Here is a 25,718-nt window from a genome sequence, read left to right as displayed (position 1 = left end):
ATTAACAGTATGTCTGAATGCATTCACACAACAGCCGAGCCTATGTAGCAACATTGAAACATTCAATACAGTTTATTCACTTTGTAATTCGGTTTGGGTGTAGCAAAACTATAAGGTATTAAAAGACAAGCAGATCCAAAACGACTAATTCCAATATGGGGGTAAATCCCAAGAAACCATCCAAAATCTTACCGGGGCGGGGGCTGTGAGGCGTTTGCTGCAACTGGCAATAAGGAACGGCATTACTCAGTAGAAAAGATTCTTCATTAAGAGATAACTATCAAAGTTTGACTTCTCCAAACCAACCATCATCTATATTATCAATACGTCCCTGAAAGTATACTTGAGAATTATAATTACAAGTTAAACTGGAACTGCAGGCCAAACGGTGACATATAATAGAACAGCGACACTACCTGATGTGGCAATACCTAACAAATTTAATCTGCATGTCAAATATAACGAAAATATCGCCAAGTACGGAGATTTGAAAGTACCCAGATAATACCTATTAGTCGCTCTACTACTGGAGTCATTCCAAAGAACCTTCTAGCAAACATAAAATAGCTGGCTCTCAATGGACATCTCTATAGACCAGGCTGAAAGCTGTACCACTTTCAGCGTCCAAATATACACGAAAATTTTTGAGAGATACTCCAGCAGATCAAGTCACCTAGGGCTCGATAGCACGGAAAGAGCTACACCCAGAGCTCAATCCTTTTGATACGGTAAGTATCTGGGATGAGTGAATTTTCCCCCAACGCCTGTTTCGTGCTTAGCTAGTCATTTGGAATTATAAAGTGATCAAAAACGGATATAGAAAGTCTTCAGCAGAAATCAAGAACACTTCTCACAAAAGCACAAAAATATCCGCAAAAGATCAACATTTTTAATGGTAGGAGCTAGGGCCCTGCAGCAATTCTGCCCAGAGCCCCCACTACCTTAAATCCACCTCTGAGTACTATTGGCACTAAGTTATAACAAAGCACCGGGCCCAGATGGCATGCATGAGGAACTGATATGTACAAGTACATCACCTTATAAATGGAACATGGCACAGGGAAGAAATGCCGATGAAATGGTAGGAAAGCCACATAGCACCCGTCTACAGAAAGGGAGATAAACATGTATGTAAGAACTATAGAGGAATATAATTAATTCATACAACCTATATAGAGCTATGTCGATTATTCTGTGAAGATTAATTCGGTAATACATCTGTGGTAAGGTTAGCCTTAAAAACAATTGTTATCACTCAACTGACATTCTGCAATGTTAGTTATGCTTGTAAACGTCATACTGATCAGCTCCTATCATTTGTATTTGACAGATTTTAATTATTGTGACTTACGAAATCAACAAATCAACTAAAATTATAGGAAGTGAGATTTTCCTAAAGAGAATAATACCAGCTGTGTACAAAAAAAAAACAATTAATATCAATTTTTCCTGCATGACACATGTCCGTCTTTGGTATGAAGAAACTGTATATACAGTGATCCTGTATACGAGTTGCTTCATATCAAAGACGGACATGTGTCATGCAAGAAAAATTGATATTGTTTTTTTTTGTACACAGCTGGTTTTATTCTCTTTAGGAAAATCTCACTTCCTATAATTTTAGCTGATTTGTTTATTTCAAATTCAAATTCAAATTCAAAATATCTTTTATTAAAAAAATTGTAAACAACACACTTACAGCAAATTGTCACAATTGAATAATAAGTGTCTAATATACATACAAAATTACAATTACAAATACTATGAGTTAAAAGTTAAAATGTGTGATTTAAAAACTCATACACAGAATATGGTTCTAAATCCAATAAAATGCTTTTTATTTCAGTTCTAAATATATTAAAATTCTGTTGCAATTTAATTCTAACAGGCAATTTGTTAAAAAATTTTATACACGAATATGTAGGTCCTCTCTCTGTTGCGACTAGCCTATGTATAGGAAAATTGAGCCCTACATACCTAGTGGGTATGCTGTGTTTTGGCTCAGAATGTGTAAACCTATCCCTATTCTTGAACAGGAACAGTAAACACTCATATATATAAAGCCCTGCCACAGTTAATAATCTTAACTCCTTAAATTTTCCCCTACAGGTCCTTCGAGCTTTTATCTTGAGCATTGTTCTTATTGCTCTCTTCTGAGCAATGAATACTCTATCAACATCAGTTCCTCCGCCCCAGAAAATAATACCATATCTGAGCACTGAGTAGATGTTTGCAAAATAAACTGTCTTAAGGTGTTGTAAATTCAAATACTTAGACATTACTCGTAATGAATAACATGCCATGTTGATTCTCTTGCAAACAACACACAGATGCTCTGACCAATTTAGATGTTGATCTATGTAAATACCCAAGAATTTTGTATTTGTTGATAATACAACAGTTTGATCATCCAACTCAATCTCCTCTGGAATTATCTCATTATTTTGCTTTGTGTGAAAACAAACACAGTTAGTCTTCTCAGTATTTAAAACCAATTTATTTTTTAAGAACCAATTCTGAGCTGTTTTTAAGTGATCTGAAGAAATACTCAGAAGATCCTCAAACGTTGATGCTAATGTTAATAAGTTTGCATCATCTGCAAAATTCACAAGGTGAGACTCACTGCTCAGTATTTCGCTACCAAGATTGTTAATGTAGAAAACAAAAAGAAGTGGTCCCATGACACTGCCCTGAGCAATACCAAGTTGTAAATTCCCTTCTTCTGAAGAAAACTGTTGTCCTTCTCGAGTTATAATAACTTTTTGTCGTCTGTCAGTGAGGTAATCTCTTATCCAGTCCCGAGCAGGGCCACGAATTCCATATCTTTCTAGTTTGTTGATCAAAATATGATGATCTATGCTGTCAAATGCTTTTGATAAGTCCAGGAACATTCCCAAGGAAATCTCCCCGTTCTCCCATCCATTCAAAATCTTATCCACGAATTCGTATGTAGCTGTTTCAACAGACCTTCCCTTGAGATATCCATGTTGTGATTCAGCAATTAGGTGGTCATCATTGAAAAAGGCTATAAGTCTTGTGCACATTGCTATTTCGAAAATTTTTGAAAATGTCGGTAGTAAACTGATGGGTCTATAATTTTCCAATTTGGTTTTATCTCCCTTTTTATGTAAAGGTTTCACTAGAGCTAACTTTAGTTGGTTAGGGAAAATACCATACTTAAAAGAGTTATTAATAATGTGGCACAATGGTTCTGCAATCTCTTCTGCACAATGTTTCAACAGATTCGCTGAGATCCCATCATAACCTGCACTTTTTTTATTTTTTAGCTTTAAGATGATATTAAGAATTTCAGAAATAGTTACTGGTATAAGAAAAAAAGATTTGGTGTTATATGGAATACTGCATGAAAAAGTGGCTTGAGGTTGAGTTTTTATTAAATTAGGACCTGCATGAAGTACAAATTTGTTAAAGTTATTACAAATATCCTCAGGCTTACCACTAATATTCGAAGTTTGATCGACATATTCTGTAACTGTACCATTAATTTCCCTAACAATCTGCCAAACGCATTTTGATTTGCTTTCACTGTTATTTATACGCTCTTCATAATGAGCACTTCTTGCATCGCTCAGGAGACGATTGTATTCCTGCTTCTTTGTTTTGTAAGCCTCACTATAGACCCTGTCAGACCTACTAAGCACTAGAAGGATGTCTAGCTCATTCTTACATGCAGCAACCTGCTGATTAGGTTTTAGTATTTTTTTTGCCGTACATTTTTGCTGAACTGAGACTATAGGAAAGCAATAATCAAAGGTAGACCCAACAATACTGACAAAAGCATCCCATTGCTCATTTACCAGTGATTCAGGGGTAAAAAACACTGAGTCCCATTTTTGACTAAAAAGCATAGACTTGAAGTTATTTTTATTTGTAATTGAAAAAATTCTTTTTTTAACTTTTTTGAGTTTTCCACTTATTTGCAAAGTAAAGGACACCTTCTGGGCAGTATGGTCAGACATATGAGTGCCTACCACCTCTGCATCAAAAACGTTTATATTAGTGTAAATATTGTCAATACAACTTTGAGAAGTCCTACTTACCCGTGTATATTCTAAAATAGAAGGAGCAAAATTAAAAGACTGCAACAATTCACTGAAATCTTTAGCATTACTGTCCTTAACATTCATTATATCTAAATTAAAATCTCCAGCAATAAAACATGTGCATTGCTCATTCAGTAGTATATTTAGAACTGACTCAAGTTTTACTAAAAAGTCATGAACAGGTTTTGTGCTTGTTCTGTATATACATATGATTATGACCTTTTTTTTATAAAATGAGAGTTCTACGGCAGAACACTCAAAACATTCTTCATCGCCAAATATGGTCATGTCACTTCTATGTACGTACTCTATACCATTCCTTATAAAAATTGCTGTGCCTCCATATCCATTTTGCCTGCAAAATGCTGATGCCAGTGAATATCCCACCAAATTATATGCGGACAATTGATCGATGGTTTTCCAATGTTCGCTCACACACATAGCAAGAACATTTTTTTCATCGTTTAGAAATTCTTGAAGAGTATCATGACTTGTTCCTATAGATTGAAGGTTTTGGTGCACTATACACACCTGGTCAGAAGCAATTTTTTCAAGTTGATTATTTAACCTATCTATTGAGGTGCTAGATTCTTCAGGTTTAAAAATTCACTAACATAAAGACCGACTGGCCAAAAATCAGGAGTTAGGACTGTGGGCACGCTCTCTTGTGTTACTCCAATTTTAAAAGAGCTAATGAACTTTTTCTTTGTGCGCAACTTTTCTATGACACTATTTTGAACCCCATTTTCTTGCATGTATGATTGCACATCCTTTGCTGTTGAATCGTCAGTGAGACCTGACAAGAAAATCCAACTATAACTAGACACACTGGGGGCAATTTTAAGATTGGAAGTTCCATTTCTTTTGCCTTGAATGGGTGCTGGTCGTTTATTTTTTAATATCGTTTATTTCGCAGTCATGTGATCACAATACATTCTCATTTGGCTGTTGGAGAGATGTCGGTTTTTGAAATAAACCTTCATAGCAGGAGTCCGTTGTTGAAACAAACATTCAACTGTGAAGCTAAAAATAACGTATTGGCGTCCGTGTTTGCAGGAAACCATTATCACCGTTGAAAAAAACAGGACAAATTCTATAAGAAACCACTACTAACTAAATTTTTATTTTTTTACACATGTCCGTCTTTGATATGAAGCCACTCATTTTTTGTCAATATTTTTTTCCTGGACCAAAGATGGGTTTCAATTATTTATTGTTTTCACCCAATTTCGAAAAAATTTGAAAACGTTGAATTATCCACGTCCGTCTGTCTGTGTGTCTGTCCGTAAACTCAACTCCTCCGTCATTATACCACGTAGAATGACAAGTGAGGTGTTGAATGAAAGCTTATAATCCAAGGATGGTACTAAAGGTGAGAAATTTGACCTAGGACTTCCGGTTTTAGAAATGCAACCGGAAGTACTGTTAAAGTTACCGGAATAGTACAAGTGATATATTATTCGACGTGCCTTCGCAAAACGAGAACAAATATATACTTTCGGTTTCATGACTGTCCGTCCGTCCGCAAATATAACTCATCCGTCACTATACTAGGTAAAATTACAAATGAGGTGTTGAATGAAACCTTATAATCCAAGGATAGTACTAAAGGTGAGAAATTTGATATAGGACTTCCGGTTTTAGAAATGCGACAGGAAGTACTGTTAAAGTCACCGAATAGTACAAGTGATGTATTATTCGACGCGCCTTCGCAATACGAGAACAAATATATACTTCCGGTTTCATGACTGTCTGTCCATCTGTCCGCGAATATAACTCCTCCGTTATTAATACAGATTTAATGACAAATGAGGTGTCGAATGAAAGGTTATAACCCAAGGATCAAGGATGGTAATAAAGATGAGAAATTTAACATCGGACTTCCAATTTTAGAGTTGCAACCGGAAGTACTGTTTTAAAGTCATAGAAATAGTATGAGCGATATATCATTCGACGTGCCTTAGCAAGATGAGAACAAATGTATACTTTTGGTTTTTATATCATTTTCGGTTAAAAAGTTCTAACCGGATTATATTATAGTCGCAGAAATAGTACATCAGTACATATGGCACATCAATTGAAGCGTATTGAAAAGTCGAGTTTGAATCTTTAGTTCCGGATTTGAAGTCATTTTTCTGTTTAAACAATTATGACCCAAAGTTTAGTAAAAATGACTCAAAATTACTGAAATCGTATATCAATCGACGCAAAGTTACACGAAGAGTTCAAATATCGACTTCCAGTTATACTTTCGATTACTTTGGGTGAAAACCTAGGACTTACGAAGTCCAATTATTACTTGTTATAATACTTACATGAATGCACATAACAGGTAAATCGATATAATTAAACAACTCATGGTGGTATTTCACAGACATGCAGGAACTGAAAAACACCATAACCTTCTTCTTTCTGTTCTTTTTAAGGAATGTAAACAGCACCAACAATCTTTTGTCAGATGGGCAGACTACATAACCCTGTTCAAGACCAGATACAGTTGCCTCAAGTTTGGAGTCATCTACATCAATGTGTACTGGTTCCTTCTTCAATGCCAACGACGTCAATGCGTCCGTTTTCTTGTTTTGAGTCGCACTGAACAACATGGTTTGTCTACGTTCTAAAATGTACCAAAAGAGTTATTAATAACACAAAAACACAAATTGTAGTTGTTTACTTTTAAAATTTTAAGGTAGTACTTATTTTATATAGATGAAGTTGTAATTAACAGTTAACGAAATACTTAAACTTTAAAATAGGTTAAAATTCCTATACTTATAGCAGGTTATGTTAAATCATGATAGTGTGAAATTAGATTAATTCCAATATTAAATCTTGGAAATGAAATGTAAGTAAATGAAGGAATTAGAAGAGATGGGAATATACAAGATGTGAAACAGAGATGGCAACATATCAAGAATTATAGCGGAACAGGTGACAAGAGAACAGGAGAAAAACCCCAACAGTTCGACGCAGAATGCATATTGACTATAAGGCAGTAAACAGTAAAAGAAGAGTGATAACAAAAATGAACAAAAGAAAAAAAGAAAAATATACGGTCTAAAGATAAAAAGATAGGCAATATTATATAAGAGGTAAGGCAGCGCATCTCCTTGTCTAAGTCCATCATTTATCTCAAAAGTTCTAGAACTCTTTCTCTGTATTTTAATACTTGCTTTTAAGTTAGACATTGTTATTCTCGCTACTTGGCTAAGTTTTTCTGGTATCCAAACTCACGCATTGATTGGTATACTCGTAGTATTGTTCTATTTACAATGTCATGCGCGGTCTTGAAGTCAACGAATAGATGATGGGTTTCACTGTTAAATTCTAATGTATTCTCGAAGATCTGTCTTGTTGAATGAATCTGGTCAATTGTTCACTTTTCTGGAGTAAATCCAGCCTGTTATTTTCCATTTATGGAAAAGTCTTTCGTAGAGAATATCAGGAGCTTGGAGGAGTAAGGGCGAACTGCAAAAACGATGTTTCGGGAAATCTGAGTTAAAGTTTACAACATGTTAGAATAGTAAGGGCGAACAAGTGATGCTACTAGATTATGCGGGTTATCGTCGCATTTCTACTATAGCGTGCGGTATACCGAGGGATACGGTGTATAATCTGTATTATTACAATGCCAACAAAAAATCTTTACACAGTGAATAAAACGTGTAAATCTTAGGAATTGTTATTTTAATTTTACGGCTTGTTCCTAACTAAAATAGTAAATTGATATAATAAAGTCTTAACTTGTAAAATCACTATAATAATACTTATTTATGCTTTATATTCAGTTTGTAAAGATGGTTTTTGTCGGTGACACGTTCTATCGGTACATCGGCTCATCACTACAATCTTTTCTCAGAAGCGTTGAACAGAATAATGAAAGGCGCCTTTGTAAGCAGAAAGTTTATCGCCAAGTACTAATAAAAATTACAATATACAATAAACTTTATGCAAATTACACCCTAATCTTTTCCTATGGTATAGAAATCCTTCAGGTAGATCTTAAAAACTTAAGAAGATTTTGCAAGATTTTTATGAAATAAAAAAAGATGTTTAATACTTTTTATTCTATAAAAATAAACATCCCTAGTGTTTTTAATAAAATTTACAAATAAAGCTTCAATTGAATTCAATTTGATTTTCATCGTATACAGTTTCTTCGTCTTCTGTATCTCATTGTGTCTCACCAATTAAAGCACAGCTACTCGCATTTGTAAGATTTAATTTTCATCTTTCTATACTTTCAAGAAGTTATAGAAGAGTTTTTGTTCTGCAAATCACTTGAAGAAAACGAAATATCGCCAATACCAGATGTGGTTGCTGACATAATTCTTCACTTGGAATCTCTTCAAGAAAGTTTTAATAATTATATCTCTGAAAATTATTCCAAACTTGGCTGCATCAGAAATCCTTTTGAAGGAACCTCACCAAATGAATTGGAATTACAGGAAACATTCATCAATAATATAACAGAAGACAGTTCTATGAAATACAGTTTTAAAGAGAAATTCTTAACTGACTTCCATATTGGGTGTAAATCCGAGTATCCACTGCTCTTCCGGCAAACTATTCTGTTTTTGATGCCATTTGTCAATAGTTATAAATATAGAAACTGACTAACAAGTGTTTAAGAGAACTTAAGAATAAAGTTATTAAGTCCCATTACTCCTGCTATTGACACAGGCAAACTGCAACAAGCTTGGCATTAATTTCAATACCCAATTACTAATGTTGATTTTTGTTGATGTGACATATTACTGATACTAAATACGTTTCTAAAAAAATAGGATCACGGATGTTGGGTCCTTTCATTCCATGCCCCTCCTCCAGGTGTTTGTTTGGTACGTCAAAATCTTGAAAATATTTCAGGTGGTACGCAGTTGCTAAAAGGTTGGGAACCCCTGTTCTAGACGATTATGCAGTTCAGTTTCTGACATGAATGGATTGGTATATTATTTCTTACGAAATTGTAGGAGTATGAAGGGCGAAACATGCTGTTATAATATACAGACGCATTCTTTAAAAGTATGTAAGGAAGATGAGACTGTTTTTGAAATGACCATTTTTCGGGTTCGCCCTTACTCCTTTAAGCTCCTGATATTTGCTAGTATTTTGTTAGCTGTTGCTAAACAGGGTAATATATATCTAGCTCTCACACTGGAACGGGTTGCCTTGTTCATATAACAGGCATATCACGCCTTGAGACCATTCACAGGGCATGGTATCATTTTGCCAGATGAAAAATAAAAGTGTATGCAATATCTGTAGCAGGGCGTCGCAAACATTCTTGTAGATCTCACTGCAAATTTGATCAGGATCCAAAAATTTAACCCATCGGTTCAAGACTGTATCGTTTATATTTTCCTCTCTATCCTTATAGTCCCCTTTTCTTGGCTTACAACTCTTTTCCCAATTTTGTTCAGATTTATGTACAATTTTCTGTAGAGTTTCATTTTGATTTCTTAGCCTTTCTATCATTTCCAACTACTTTTCCTCAAAGTACCACGCACAAACCTTATGGAAATTAGGTCCCAGTGGATTTCGTTCATACTTTGGGAAAAAACTCTTTGAAACATCCTGCTAAAAATTTCTCATCGGCACAACTCAATCGTATGAAGGATTTTCAAGATATACAGGCACAAACTCGGAAAATTATAAGATTTACTAGGTATTCCAATTCCCTGAGTTACTGGTTATCTGGCAACAGGTAATGGCGACCTTTACTTTGACCTTGACCTTCAACGGACGTCACCTTCTAGAGTTTCGAGGGTTTTCGGCATAAAATTGATATAAACAGATTACTCATGGGTTTTTGGGATCGCTAAACACGAATATGCCATCAGAACCGACTCCCGGAGCACCTGGTTTCCAAGGTCATTGAAAGGGGCTCCTGGAGTTTCGAGGGTCTTTGGTACTACATTAATGCAAACGGATTAGTTATAGATTTTTGGGGTTGCTGAACACGAATGAGTTTCGGAGAAATCAAATGGAGGAATCAAATGGATTACTCTTAGGTTTTTAACTCCAGAAGATAACCTGTCTTGGGCACCAGGTGCTCCTGTGTCTGTGCTGATCACGTATTCGTGTTCAACAACCCCAAAAACCTATAACTAATCCGTTTGCATTAATGTAGTACCAAAGGCCCTCGAAACTCCAGGAGCGCCTTTCATTGACCTTGGAAACCAGGCGCTCCGGGATTCGATTCTGGTGGCATATTCGACCTCAAAAAACACTCCAGTAATTCATTTGCATCAATTAAATGCCGGAAACCATTGAAACTCTAGAAGATGAAGTCCCTTGCAGTGGTCCTGGCCACCACGTCCTCCGGAGGTAAATGCCATATTCGTGTTTAACGATCACAAAAACCCATGAGTAATCTGTTTATATCAATTCAATGCCGAAAACCCTCGAAACTCTATAAGATGACGTCCGTTGAACGTTAAGGTCAAATTAATGGTCGCCATTGGATAGCCAGGAAAAAATCCTATACTACTAGTACTTTTCTTGGTCCAAACTTCTGCATGTTGCCAGATAACCAGTAACTCAGGGAATTAGAATACCCAGTGAATCTTATAATTTTCCGAGTTTGTAATCTCTATATCTTGAAAATCCTTCATACGATTGAGTTGTGCCCATGATAACTTTTTATCAGGATGCTTCAAAGAGTATTTTCCCAAAGTATGAACGAAATCCACTGGGACCTAATTTCCATAAGGTTTGTGCGGGGTACTTTCCTCTTTTTTCTTCAGTGTAACATGTGAATAATTTGTTCTTCTCTTCTTAGTGTTTGCTATTCTTTCTTTTCTCTTCTTGTGTATCCTGCTTGATTTGTCTTAAGGTATGCTCTAATTTTGTTAATCGTTGCTTCTTAACACTCCTTGTCAAACAATTATTTTTTTAACTGGTTTGTTTCTTCCGTATATTCCTGTTTCCTTCAAATTTTGTCCACAATTCCTCTACATTTTCTGCCTCATACAGGCTCTCCATTCCCTCGTCCATTACATTGCTGCACGTATCCCTATCCAAAGTTAACATTCGGAAAACTCATAATCAAGGTCAAGGATAGACAAATTGCTTATTTTCATGACAGCATTAACCCTTTTAGCTCCGCTTTAACCCTTCGTGGCCTAGTGGCTCCACGGAGGAACCACCTTTAAACAAATTTTTTCCTACTGCCCGAGTAATCGTACGCTGGGACCACCGGACGGAATGCAAGGTATAGGGCTTTTCATTCACAGTCATTTGTTTCGAGCTTCTGTCATGTGTCACATAATATTAATATATCTACGCCATACGTTATTGGTATATACAATAATACGAACCAAAGATGTATGACGTAGATATATTAATATTATGTGACACCTGGGCCTGGATTCCGTGCACTGTAGATATCTACAGTCGCCTTCTATCGATGTCACGTGTCATGAAAATATTTGAATTTTTAGCTTTAATTGAATTATTTTCTAGTTTTGCTAGGTTATACTCTAATTGATGCTGAAGTGACACTTAGTAAAACAAGAAAATATTTGAATTAAAACTAAAAATTCAAATATTTTCATGACAATTGCCATCGACAGAAAGCGACTGTAGATATCTACAGTGCACGGAATCTAGGCCCTGACAGAAGCTCGAAACAAATGACAATCGATGAAAAGCCCTATACGTCTTGTATTTCACCGATCACGCGATTACAAAATTCTAGAAGCAATTATGCATAGTGCATAGTGTACATCATACATTTGGCGCGCTAACAAGTGGATGACAGTGAGGTTATTTTATTGCTGTAAATAAACAAACATTATTCTACTGATAAAAGATATGTATTATGTTAATTTGTTGATAAATAGATGTATTTATATATTACCGTATTGAGACTTTATGAACTGCGAAGATAACTAAGTGAATTTTGATATTTTGTTTGGTGGTTCCAATAGGTGCCACTAGGCCGATCGGTAACTACTAAGTATGTTTTGTTACAGAATTCCAAAATGAAAAGACGTCTTGATTTGAGTAAAATAACAAGTAATGACGCTTACGATTTACTAAGAGATATCCCATCGGATGGATCTGACGCTAAAAAAATTGTTTCATTCCATTTCACGCTAAATAATTTTTTCGTGTGTGGCCTAGTGGTTCTACATGGTACCACCTTTTTTATAATAATTACAAAAATATAATATAAAGAACCTTTATTTTGCCTATTTTTTGCCCTAATATGCCCTAAAAACAAATTATTCACCATCTAATATAAACAAAAAAAGTCCGTCCACAAAGGGTTAATATTTCCAACCTCAGCTCCTGTGCCTAATCGGCACTAATCTATAGTCATAATTGGACGCGCGTACGCGTCATCGGAGCTGAAAGGGTTAAGAGACATTTTCAAACGCTATAAAAAAGCAACACTCGAATAAATTAATGTAAGTCCATAATGTACAGGAATAAACACAGGATAAGTCAATCAAACAAGACATGTTATGCAAACAAGAATCTGATAACTTTCTAAAATATTTGTTATAGCTGTACAAGGTCCTAATAATACCTATTGTGGTCTAAGGTTTTGAAAAATTGACTCTGCTAAAGAAAAGCGAAGATGAACTAAAACTTGTCGAAGAAATGGGCTTAGTAATTTTTATTTGTTCAAGAGCAGACTAACATGAGCAGACTAAAAAGTGAGTTGCCCATATGCCTAAAGAGAAAGGTATTTGATCAGTGCGTCCTCCCAGTCTTGACGTACCGATCAGAAACACTTACCTTAACTAAAGCCTCGGCTACCAAACTAAAAGTCACGTAGAGAATGGAGCGGTTAATGTTAGGAATAACTCTGCGAGACAAAATAAAAAACGAAGAAATCAGGGTGACTGACGTCATCGAAAGGATAGCCAGGTTGAAGTGGAGATGGGCAGGACACATAGCCAGAATGACAGATGGGCGATGGACAAAGAGGTTATTATAATGGAGGCCAAGAGAAGATAAGAGAAGCGTCGGTCGACCGCCTACAAGATGGACCGACGACTTAAGAAAGCAAATAAAAACTGGATGAGAGCGGCGCAGGTAGATGGGGTTGGAAACGGGAGGAGGAGTCCTATGTTCAGCAGTGGAGTTTTGAGGCTGGAGGATGAGATGATGAGACTAACAAACAAACATACATTTGGGAAATGATCCGATAGAAAGGGTTGATAAATACAAATGGTACCTAGGAACCTGGATTTCAGACAATAATGATTAAACAACAGAAATAAGTGCCAGGGTGGAAATAACAAGAAATGCGTTTTTAAAAATGAAAACAATTCTCTGCAACAAAGACCTTAGATTAGAAGTGAGAGTAAGAGCTCTGAGATGCTACGTGTTTTCGATACTACAATATGGACTTGAAAGCTGGACATTGAAGCAAGAACACATAAATAGGCTACAATCATTTGAAATGTGGTGTTACAGGAGGATGCTTACAATAGCATAGACACAGAAGAAAACGAACACGGAAGTATTGCGAGAAATGGGCAAAGAATACGAAATAATAAACACAATAAAAATAAGAAAATTACAATATCTTGGACACATAATGAGGGAAGAGTAATATGAAATGCTAAAACTGATAATACACTTGTCATGATTGAATAATATAACATAAAAATACAACATAAAAATATTTTTGCAGAAAATTGTTAATTAACGTTTAAAAATGTTATATTCAAAATATTACGTCTTAACAATGAATAGTGTACGTACAACAACTGATAATAGTTCCGCGCCCAAAATTTCCGTTTCAAACAACTTCAAAAGCGCGAGCTGGGGTCTGACGTCACCAACCATTGTGTTCTCGTTCGCCCGTTCGGTGAGCTATTGCATTGAATGCATTTTGCCATTGCTAGTTGTGCGTGTCCTTGTTTGCTCGGTGTTTATATTATTGTATTTAGTGTGTAATATACTTTATCAAAATGGAAAACAAATCTGCGCAATATAAGTACTATATAGTGCCGGAATGCCAAAGCACAACTGTCAGAGCATCCAACAAATATTTTTTTACTCTACCAGTAGAACCAAAAACGTCGATTGAAATGGCTAAAGGCATGCAGGCGAGATAAAAAGGATATTACACAAAGTAGCAAACGTCTTTATATCTGTGACGATCATTTCGATGTGAGTATTTATCTAATTAGGTACCTAATTCTAATAAGACATTTTCTATTTCAAGAAAAAATATTAGGTAGTTGTCGTTTCATGAAATGTGCCTACTGAAACTTGTTTATTTGTTGCAGTTGGAGCAAGACATGGATAACTATATAAATTTAAGATTATGGGTGGTCTCAATATTATTAAGTCAGGTGTTGTCCTGCACATATTTGATTGTTAACCAGACAGAAAACGAACTTTTTCTGAGCCCATGAGAGAAGCAGCTCTTAAAAGGGTTAAACTTAAACGACAGCTTCTTGAAGATGCCGCTTCTACCTCTAGGTCTGTTCTAGAGGACAATTATGATAATAGACAGTGTGATCCTAGTTTTACAAACTTAGTTCAACCAGGACCTGAATTAAACCATCCAGCTTTACCTCAAAAACTGAATAATGCATCAACACAGACTCACATCAAAATCAGAAGTAACGGTATTCAGTGGATTTGTATTTGATTATTCAGTGAATTTCAAAAGAATGGTACAGAGTGGGTTGTCCCCATTGAAAATACATAATAAGGATGCAGGAACTTCACCTACAAAAGACTTGCAAACATTGTTTCAAGATACAAAAAGTGAATCAGGACATTCTAGTGTAAGTCAATATAGTGGTAGTGATGACTACAGGTACAATGAAAGTGATTCTTTATCTTGTGATGAAGATGCGAGAGAAGAGGAAGCAAAACAATTTAAAATGTTGTCTCTGAAGTGTACAGTGATGAAGTTACAATACAGACCTAGATTGTATACGTTTCAATTAATGGAAATATATTGTAAAACACAAACAATGCATCTATTTATAACTCTAAAAAAGAACAGGACACACATGTATGTCTCTTGGAGATGATTTCGGCATAAGCGAAAGCAAAGCTTCGAGAATATTTGCAAAATATGTTCAATTAATTAGTAAATATTTAAGATCTTGTATTTTTAATCCCCAAGTTGGTCCAGTTAAATTTGATATTAATTACCCTTAGCATTTAAATTAAAGACGATTAAAATGTAGTATACAATACCCAGAATAGCCTAATCGCTTTCTTTTGAAAAACCCTCGTGAGTAATAGTATCTACTTATGCGTTTTAAGCACTTTAGAAGGTAGAAATTTCTAAAGATTTATAAATTTCACTTTGAAACTAAATAAACTGATTGTAGAACTATGCAAGAATATAAATAATAACTGGTAATTTCCAATTAAATACGATTAAAATGTTATATACAATTCCCGTAATACTCTAATGCGTTTAACCGGGTTTGACTCGTAGCCCGGTTGTGGTCCGTGACGTTAGACCAATAGAAGGACGTTCAAGCGCCTCTTAGAAATTTGAATTTTATAGCATTTTCAAAGCCTCGTAGTAAGCGTATGGGTTAAAAATATTTGTTTTTTTTACATGCAAGCGTTTTAAGATCATGTTACCTTATGTTTTTTAATATTATTTTAATATTTAAAAATTTATGCAAGTTCCCTATTTAAGGGACTGGTTTATAGAACTCTTCAGAGCAGCGGTAGATAGAGTAAAGATAGTGATGATGACATCCAACCTCCGATTGCGAGACGGCACTTAAAGAAGAAGTAGACTAACTACATACTAAAATCACAATAAAGATGCACTATAAATAAACAAACCAAGACACGTTGAATGTTATGAGGAGCACTCCCGAATCATGATTTACAATGTATATATATTGTAAATTCCAAATAATGATTTAAAATGGTTATACATTGTAAATCATGATTCGGGAGTGCTCCTCGTAACATTCAACTTGTCTTGGTTTGTTTATTTCTAGTGCATCTTTATTGTGATTTTAGTATAGTATGAATTACAACTACCGTAAGAACTTTGAATTTGACAAAATAATCGATCCACGGAAGATTGTAGAGCTGGGCTAGATCTTTATTTTGTTCGTAGAACCATAAAAAAAGCATAAAAGAAAAATTAATATCGACAGAAAAAATAGTTTTAAAAATAACTACAGCAATGTTTTTCAATTAATTGCCATTAAAAAGTCATATAAATTAAGTATCTTGTATAATTTATCATTTTCATATCATTTATAAATTTAATATTAGTCCAGGGCGCATCTGTTTTGAGATGGACGTTGAGAGGTGACTCAAATTTTTTTGCAGAAGTTGCTTGAAAATTACTCAAATAATAATATTATCCTTCACTCAAAATGGTCCGGAACATTGTTTAAATAATCAAAATGTCAAAATATGAAGGAAAAATTCGATTTTTTTATTGGTTTTTTGATAACTTTAAAACTATTCATTTTTGAGAAAAGTTGTACTGACATAAAAGTTGCGTAATTAAATTTCATACAATATAGAATTGGTTAAAAATTTAAAAAATAGTCACACTTGTTGCAAAATAGCATTAATTGCGAAAAAAACCATACAAAAACAAGTATTCGCTACACCTAGGACATTTATGCTACACCTAGGACCTTCATATTTTACTCAGAAAAACTATATGATATAGTAAAACAACACTGTAAATTTCATTAAGATCGGTTAAATAGACTTCGCAAAATAAATTTTGCAATCCAGCTTTCGCAAAAAAAAATCATTTTTTTAAAATGTTGCAGGACTGAAAATAAAGCAAATAGCAAGTTGATTTTTTTTTATTTATAGAAGTATACTGTACCTTTCATTTGCCATTCGCAAAATTAAAATCGATTAATTGGCGTCAGGAAATTTTTTAAATAAACATTAATTTTTGGTGCTACGCGCAGGACAGCGGTGTTCGATTCACACAAGTTGATTTCCACCAAAATTTCTTCCAATCTTTATCTAATATATTATTTTCTTACTCTATATTTTGTTGTATTTTAATATTTTAATTCCACAAAAATCAAACTAATTTTATTATTGTTTGTGAAATATTGTTTAAACAATTGCATATGTTTAAAAATAATAAACTTTTATTCTCTAAGTACTAAATAATATATGAACAAAGTTTTTGCTAAAAAAAATTGTAATTTCAAAGGATAGAGTATGTGTTTTTATTTTGCAATAAACAAATTTATTTATTTATATCGAAATGTAATAAAAATTAAAATGTATGAATCATTATCAAATGTCATTGGAATGGCCAATCAGAGCAAACTATCCGCTGTCCTGCGCGTAGCACCAATAATTAATGTTTATTTAAAAAAAAATTCCTGACGCCGTAATAGTTAATCGATTTTAGTCTTGCAAATTGCAAATAAAAGGTACAGTAAACTTATATATAAGCAAAAAAAATTCAATTTGCTATCTGCTTTATTTTCAGTCCTGTAACATTTTGAAAAAATGAATTTTTTTTGCGAAAGCTGGATTGCAAAATCTACTAAACCGATCTTAATGAAATTTACAGTATTGTTTTACTGTATCATAAAGTTTTTCTGGGTCGAACATGAAGGTCCTAAGTGTAGCATAAATGGTTGAAAAACGTAAAATGCGAATACTTGTTTTTGTATGGTTTTTCCGCAATTATTGCTGTTTTGCACCAAAGGTGACTATTTTTTAAATTTTTAACCAATTCTATATGGTAGGAAATTTAAGTACCCAACTTTTATGTCAGTACAACTTTTCTCGGAAATGAATACTTTTAAAGTTATAATCAAAAAACGAAGAAAAAAACCGAATTTTTCCTTCATTTTTTGACATTTTGATTATTTAAACAATGTTCCGGACCTTTTTGAGAGGGAGGATAACTCAAATATTATTATTTGAGTTATTTTCAAGCAATTTCTGCAAAAAAATTTGAGTCACCTCTCAACGTCCAAATGCACCAATATTTTTACAGATGCGCCCTGGTCTATATTCCTATATTCCATGGTTAGATTGGAAAATATAATCTTCTGATCTTATTTGACTAGGTAAACGAACGTAAATTCAATTATCGCAAAAATTATACTTACTAGGCAAAAGATTAATTATTTGCTTCATTTCCTCTTCAAAACCTACTTCTAATATTCTGTCAGCCTCGTCAATGACTAAACATTGTAAATTCTTATACAAGAAGTCAGGAGTATTCTGAAGATGATCCAGAAGCCTACCAGGCGTTGCTACTAAGATATTAATACCTTTGGAAAGCTTTTGTGCTTCTGTTTGTCTTGCAGTTCCACCCATAACCAAACCGTATGTATGGTGATGATATTTCATTAGTTCTTTTAATACTCCAAAAGTCTGCATTGATAATTCTCGTGTGGGGGAAATGATAATGATACCAGTACCTAAAAAGTGTATAAACAAATTATTATACTAAAATGCGGCAGTTTCAGAATTATTTTATGAATGGTTTAAGCAACAACTGAAAGTAATTTATACATCTTTACCTTAAAACCACCAGAAAATTTTAACAACTACAGAACAGAACGAAACGAGGTAAACGCAAGGATAAAAGAAATAAAAGAAAACCATTGGAAGAAATTTACAAAAGAAATGGAAAGAGACTTGTATGGGAGTCAGAGGAAAGTATGGGGAATGTTAAGAAGAAATAAGCTTGAAGTCAAGAACACCGTACAGACTAATAAAATTACGACACAGCAATGGGAAACATACTTTAAAAATCTATATAACGAAAGTGAAGACCTAGAACGGATACAAAATGGATATATGAGGAGGACAATGACATTGAGATAACAAACGATAAGATAGAAAACATCATAAAGTTCCTTAAGAACAGAAAAGTCCTGGACCAGACTATATCATCAATGAGATGCTTAAACACGGTGGGAAAAAATTGCAGAACGAGTTACTAACCTTTTAAGAATATTATAGAAGAACAGAGAATTCCGAGCGAATGCAAAAACCGCATAACAATACCCATTTTTAACCGGCGAGTAGTCGCGCGGTGAGATAGAATCTCAATTTTTATCCTTTTTCGCGATAACTTGATGAAAAATTTTGCAATTTTGAAAAAATTTCGTAAGTGCCTCGAGGAAGGGTGTAGTAATGCGTAGGAATTTTTTTTTCTTCTTCTTCTTCTTTTTGTGGAATTTATGGCTTTGGGGAGAGCCAATTAGCTTTAACCCGCGAGTAGTCGCACCGTTAGATAGAATCTCACATTTCATCCTTTTTCGTAATACAGTAAAACCTGTCAGTAACGGCCACTAAAAATGAAAGAACTATTGGCCGATATAGAAAGGTGGCCGCTATTGTCAGTTTTTGTAGTCTACATATAATTGGTTTGGGAAATTTTTAAACTGGCCGTTAGGACAGGTGGCCGATGTTGGCAGGTGGCCGTTAACACAGGTTTTACTGTACAGTAAAATTAGTCAGTAACGGCCATTAAAAATCAAGGAACTATTGGCCGATATAGAAAGGTGGACGTATTGCCAGTTTTTGTAGTCTACATATAATTGGTTTGGGAAATTTTTAAACTGGCCGTTAGGACAGGTGGCCGATGTTGGCAGGTGGCCGTTAACACAGGTTTTTTTTAATAAAATTGTTAGAAATATATATTTTTAATATAAAAAGTAGATAAAAATAGTACAAAATAAAAATTTGTTTTAAATTCCACTTTCTGAGTTAGAATCTCACACGCGATTATCGACATTACAGAAGTGAGCGCGACTACTCCCGGGTTAAAAAGGGAGAGAAAACACATCCAGAAAACTATAGAGGAATAACACTGCTTAACAGCACGCTTAAAGCATTCACAAAAACTATAGTGGAAGAAATCGCCAAAACTATAACCATACGAGAAGAACAACAAGGTTTCCGGAAAAATAGATATATCATTGGTGCAATATTTGCTATCAGACAGATAGCGGAAAAATGAAAAATCCATAGAAGTTAATAAACCTGCATATTATGTATTTCGTCGATATGACCAAGGCTTTTGACAGAGTGCGATTAAAGAACGTGTTAAAAATAATGGGAGAAAAATGCTAAACCACAAGGAACCTAGTACACGATATTAACAAACAATGTAATACAAAAATAAGAGTAGCACATTTGACGACAGAAGACATAATTATAAACACAAGAATACATCAAGGCGATTCACTGAGTCCTTTCATATTTAATTTAATAATGGACAAAATAATATAAAACCTTCCCAGAACAGCTGGATTTAAGATGGGTAATACATTCTTTAGAGTCTCCAAAGGCTACTGCATGCATTTAATACTAAAGCTAAAGAACAAAATATGCTCATCAACACCGAGAAGACTAAATGCCTAGTAATTTCCAAAGAACCGATAAGATGCAAATTAGAAATTGACTCCAAAACTATGGAACAGGTGAATCACTTCAAATATCTTGGAGCGGAAATAACAAGCTATGGAAATCTCTCAAAAGAGTTCAGAGAACAAACAATTAAAGCAGCTAGAATCTCGGGATGCCTGAAAGAAATCGTATGGAAGAACAAATATGTAAATACTTAAAGCAAAGTCAAAATATATAAGACAACAATAAGACATATTATAACACATGCGGCAGAAACAAGACCAGCCACAAATACAATGTTACAAGTGATGAGAACAGTTGAAATGAGAAAACTAAGAATTATACAAGGCAAAACTCTACGTGACAGAATAAGAAGTGAAGACATCAGACAAAACTGTGGAATGCAGGTCATATGAAGGTGGGTCAGACAGAGACGAAGATATTGGAACAAACATATAAAGAGAATAGAGGACAGCAGACTCGTTAAAAGCGCAAAAACGATTAACCCAGTAGGTAAAAGACCACAGGGTAGACTACCAAAACGATGGCGAGAATGCTGGACCTCATCGTCCGGGGAACACTTGATGGCAATGAACAGGCAGTAGCCTACTAGCATAATCGATCATGCTAGAAAACAGAAGAAGAAGACCTTAAACCCCACAAAATATTAACTGTTTTAATCTCTGTTGAGTTTTGTGTTGGATCTTCCGCCTTTTGTTATGCGATCTAAAGTAAAAATTATCTCCAAGATAACCAATGTACTGCTAAAATTCATCTATCATGGCCACGGCCATGCCTGGTAATGGAAGCAAGATCCAGCTGTTGCGTCTATTGAAATGTAATACCAGCTAAGTCATGAATGAACCGCTCCATCCCCAATCCGCTGCTTAATGCAGCACTCTGTCAAACTTTAATTTTGTTCTTCCTTAGGTCAGTGCTGTTAAAGACATATTCTGGACTGAGAATGAAACAATGTAAAATGTAAATTTTCTCATGCAAAATTCAGGCTTGCTTAGCAATGAGCTAATGTAAATTTTGAACCAGTTGTAGGCCTTCTTTGAGTCAGGTTTATTTTTTAAGATTTCCTTTTACTAACGTTTACTGCTCAGACCACAGGGAGTTGTTGTTGCACATGAACATCATTGACATTTCTTTCACCTCTTTTTACCTGCTCCTGATCGACCATGGTGGGATGGAGTTCAATTAAAATAATATCTTGAGTAGTTTCTTCTGGTATTTCCAACGTGATATATTTTTTAATTATACTCAAAATAGTATACAGTGAATACACTCAATCCGACGAACATTTATGCTAATGATTGCCGTTTAACATGCGTTTTTAAAAAAAAGTTTTACTTTTATGTATAATTTCTAAAGAAGAATGATAATAAAAACATGAAAAAAAATTTTTTTAAGAAACGCTTTTCTTTAGTTACGAGTGACTAAAATTAAAAATATTATAAAAAATCAACTAAAAAGCAAAAAATAAAAAAAAATTGAAAAAATCTAACACATTCGTCAAAGAACAGCGTGGCGCGTCTTCATCGAATAAACGGTTTTCGCCCCCACGCTTTTCTTTAACGAATGTGTTAGATTTTTCAATTTTTTTTTTTTTTTGCTTTTTAGTTGATTTTTATAATATTTTTAATTTTAGTCACTCGCAACTAAAGAAAAGCGTTTCTTAAAAAAATTTTTTTCAGATTTTTTTATTTTTTACTTTTTAGTCTTACACTTTTTAAACATAAAAATATATTATGTTTATTAAAATATGTATAAAACATATGATGTACTAACATGAAAAGTAGTCGGAATCGGCAAAAAATTTGAAACTTCATTGTTTATTTATGAAGCATAACGTAAACAATTAATGTAAAAAGTGAACTTATGTATAGTTCATATCATTAGCTACAATCCGTAAAACTTTCAAGTTTTTACATTGTAAAAAACAATAATTTAAGCATTTTCCATTAAAATCGTTTTTTTTATTTAAACAATTAATAAACATAAAAAAAAATTTTATTGCCTATTCGTGTATTGTTCCCGCGAATGCATATGTCTGCAAATTTTCATTCATTTGCATTGGAAAAAAAGCAGTCAAATTAACGTCTAAAGATTTGACGCAAACTATTGAACTAAATAAAAGCGTTTAAAAATATGAATTTGTGAAATAGACCGATTTCCCTGTAAGCAAGTGTATTTATTAATTTATCATAGTTTTATTATAAATAAATAAATTGATGAATATTTCTGGAATATACCCAACAAATTCAAACAATTTTAATACTCACAAAATAAGCAAAATGGATAGATATACTTAAATAAACAAACTCACCATTTCTTGGCATAAACTTTAACTTATAAATAAGTTCAACAGCGGGAATGAGAAAAGCAAGAGTTTTTCCAGATCCTGTTTTTGCAGCCCCAACCAAATCTCTACCTTCCAGAAGTGGAGGTATAGATTTTGCTTGAATTTCAGTCATAGTAGTAAAACCCATATCTGCAATGGCTTTTAAAGTATTTTCACATACTTTATCCGTCAATGAGTCAAATGTACTTTTACTGAGAATTTCTAATGTAGCACTGGATCCTGGTACTAAAAATGGAATGGTAATGGTTTATTTATATTTTTACAAGTGCAATTTAAAATAAATATAGTTACATTCAGTTAGAAGATACTCATTTATCTCGACTCAAGAACTTTTCTCAAAATTCGAGGAAACATCGTATTCGCCTTATAATCATCATAAGTAATACTATTTTTCGGTATATCAAATATAGATCAAATATAGATCATAAATTGTGAAAATGGAACAATAATTCCGAAAACGGGAAAACGGTCAAAAACTAAAAACAAAAAAGCACCAGCAACAAGAACATTATGATTGATAGAACAATGAAACATTAGAGGAATTTTTGAAGAAAGAGTACTAAACATTAAATAAAAGATAAAAAGCCAGTAAATGGCTGTAAAGTGTCTTCTTCTTCTTCTTCTTCTTAGGGTGCCTGTCCGTTGCGAACGTTGGCGATCATTCTGGCTATGATGACTTTGTTAGTTGCTATACGGAATAGTTGTGTTGAGGTCTTTCTAGACCATGCTCTCAGGTTAGCAAGCCAGGATATTCTTCTTCGTCCTGGGGCCCTTTTTCCTTCAATTTTACCTTGTAAAATGCACTGGAGTAGCTCGGATCTGCCTTGATTTCTCATTATATGCCCCAAGTACTGCAGCTTACGGCCTTTCACGATGTTGACTAAATCTGCGGTTGTGTTCATCCTCCGTAGTACTTCTTCATTGGTGACTTTGTCTGTCCATGGTATCTTCAGGATCCTTCTGTACAACCATAGCTCAAAAGCTTGAAGTTTCGATAGAGTTTCCGCCTTCAATGTCCACATTTCTACTCTGTATAGAAGCACTGAGTACACGTAACATTTAAGGAGCCTTATTTTTGTTTTTAGAGTGATGTCATGGCTCCTGAACACAGAGCTCATAGTCAAGAATGCAGTCTTTGCCTTTCCGATGCGACATTTAATCTCTTGAGTATTGTCCCACGACTCATTGATTATAGTTCCCAAATAGTTGTATTGTGAGACACGTTCAATTCTCATTTGGTTCACATACAGATTTACTCCAGTTATGTTTTGCTTGCTGATGATCATTAGCTTGGTTTTGCTGGTGTTTATATCTATCCAGCTGGTGTCCATATGTTCTACTGGTTTCAGTTATTTTATTCATTAAGTTTTGCAGCCCTTCTATGGTATTGGAAAACACTATTGTATCATCTGCATATCGCAGGTTACTGAGCTTTTCCACTGATTACTGAGGACTCCATTTATTGAGATGCCTTCATCAATATCTTTTAGAGCCTCTTCAAAAATGTGCTCTGAGTACAGATTGAATATCAGCGGTGAAATTAAGCGGTGATTGAATATAAGCGGTGTAAAGTGTAGTCCTACCCAAAACTAAAGTATATGGCCGGTACTAGAAATTCGTAATTGATGGAATCGATTTATCTCTGGAAGATAAATAGTCAAACTAGTTTTCGTTTTTCTAAATAGAAGCGTTCTGGAGATATTAAAAAAAAAACTAAATACAAGGCGCCATCTTCAAAGACCTCTAGCTGCCTTAGGAAGCATTTTGGGACTAGGTGAATTGGGTTAAATTAGCTAAAAATTATCTAAGGAATCTCTGGTCTTTTTTTGTCAGGATTTCTGGACACCCTGTATACTAAAATAATTATTTACTTACATTTGTTTCCTAAATCAGATTTTTTATCTGTATCTTCTTCACCATTGTCAATCTCTTGATCTTCAATGTCAGACTCAATTTCATCTTCCTCTGGTTGTTCTTCGTCTGTATCTTCCTCTTCGACTATTTTCTCTTTCTTCTTTTTATTTTTCTTCTTTTTTTCTAAAAATTAGATATCAAATTAAAATTACATTAATAAAAATTTTATTAGGATGACATCCATTTTCAGAACTATTAATCAATTAATATCTGTACTAAATAACATTGTGTGTGTTTTGTGTTTTATTGGCACTGGTTTTCACAACCAACTGGCCAGTCAATTTCATAATGATTTTTTAGACTATAACTTATCACTAACTCAGGGGAGTAATGTGTAGTGTGTGTTGAGTAAGTGTCTTGTTACTTTGCAAAGTCGACGTCATTGTCTTTGCAAAGAGACGCTAATTGTATCCGAACGTCCCTGCGGTGAGTACCGATCCCACAAGGACAGAAACTATTTTCATTTATTAATTTATACTAAACGAAAAATTTCTGACCCTGGTGAGATTCGAACTCACGACCATTTGGACCTTTCGATCCAAATGTAGGAGCTCTTACCACTGAGCCACAGAGGGGGTACTAAATAACATTAAAGATACACAATGTGATTCTTATAATTACGAAGACTGCAAAGAAAATACCATGAATGTGTCAAATAACTAGCAAAAATACAGCTGGATAGACATGTTTACAAACGAAATGGTTAAACAAGACTATGTAAAAGCTCTTAAGCTCAAAAAACAACAGAAACAAGGAGACAAAATATTGCCCCACACAGCAGAATATCTAATTGAAGACCCCACATTAAATAATAATACAGTGACTAAAGAATAACAAACCTCAGATGGAATAACTGCAGAACTAATAAAGAATGGTGTATGTGCATCTTGTAAGCTTAGCCATAAATTAACCTACTGCATATAGACACTAAAATGTCATGCCAAAAAACTAGAAATTGCGAATCACACTTGTCTAAGATATTATCAAGAAATATAGGCCTGGATCCAGCGTGCCAAAAAAAAATTATTAATAGCTAGCTGAAAATGTGT

The 25,718-nt window shown here is 34.2% G+C and overlaps 1 protein-coding gene across 1 annotated transcript in view; it reads right to left on the bottom strand.

Moving 5' to 3' along the window:
* Positions 1-25,718, bottom strand: part of LOC114333506 (probable ATP-dependent RNA helicase pitchoune) — a 49,758-nt gene that overhangs the window by 14,941 nt on the left and 9,099 nt on the right. Inside the window, exons 3-6 of the mRNA XM_028283391.2 lie at positions 24,631-24,792; positions 22,720-22,980; positions 18,134-18,448; positions 6,380-6,681 (exon numbers count right to left, since the gene is read on the bottom strand). Coding sequence (XP_028139192.1) covers positions 6,380-6,681; positions 18,134-18,448; positions 22,720-22,980; positions 24,631-24,792 — 1,040 coding nt within the window. The remainder of the gene's footprint in view (positions 1-6,379; positions 6,682-18,133; positions 18,449-22,719; positions 22,981-24,630; positions 24,793-25,718) is intronic.

Source organism: Diabrotica virgifera, chromosome 3 (genome assembly GCF_917563875.1).
Source record: "Diabrotica virgifera virgifera chromosome 3, PGI_DIABVI_V3a".
In the NCBI taxonomy this organism is placed as follows: domain Eukaryota; kingdom Metazoa; phylum Arthropoda; class Insecta; order Coleoptera; family Chrysomelidae; genus Diabrotica; species Diabrotica virgifera.
This window is presented reverse-complemented; position numbering and strand designations above follow the sequence as displayed.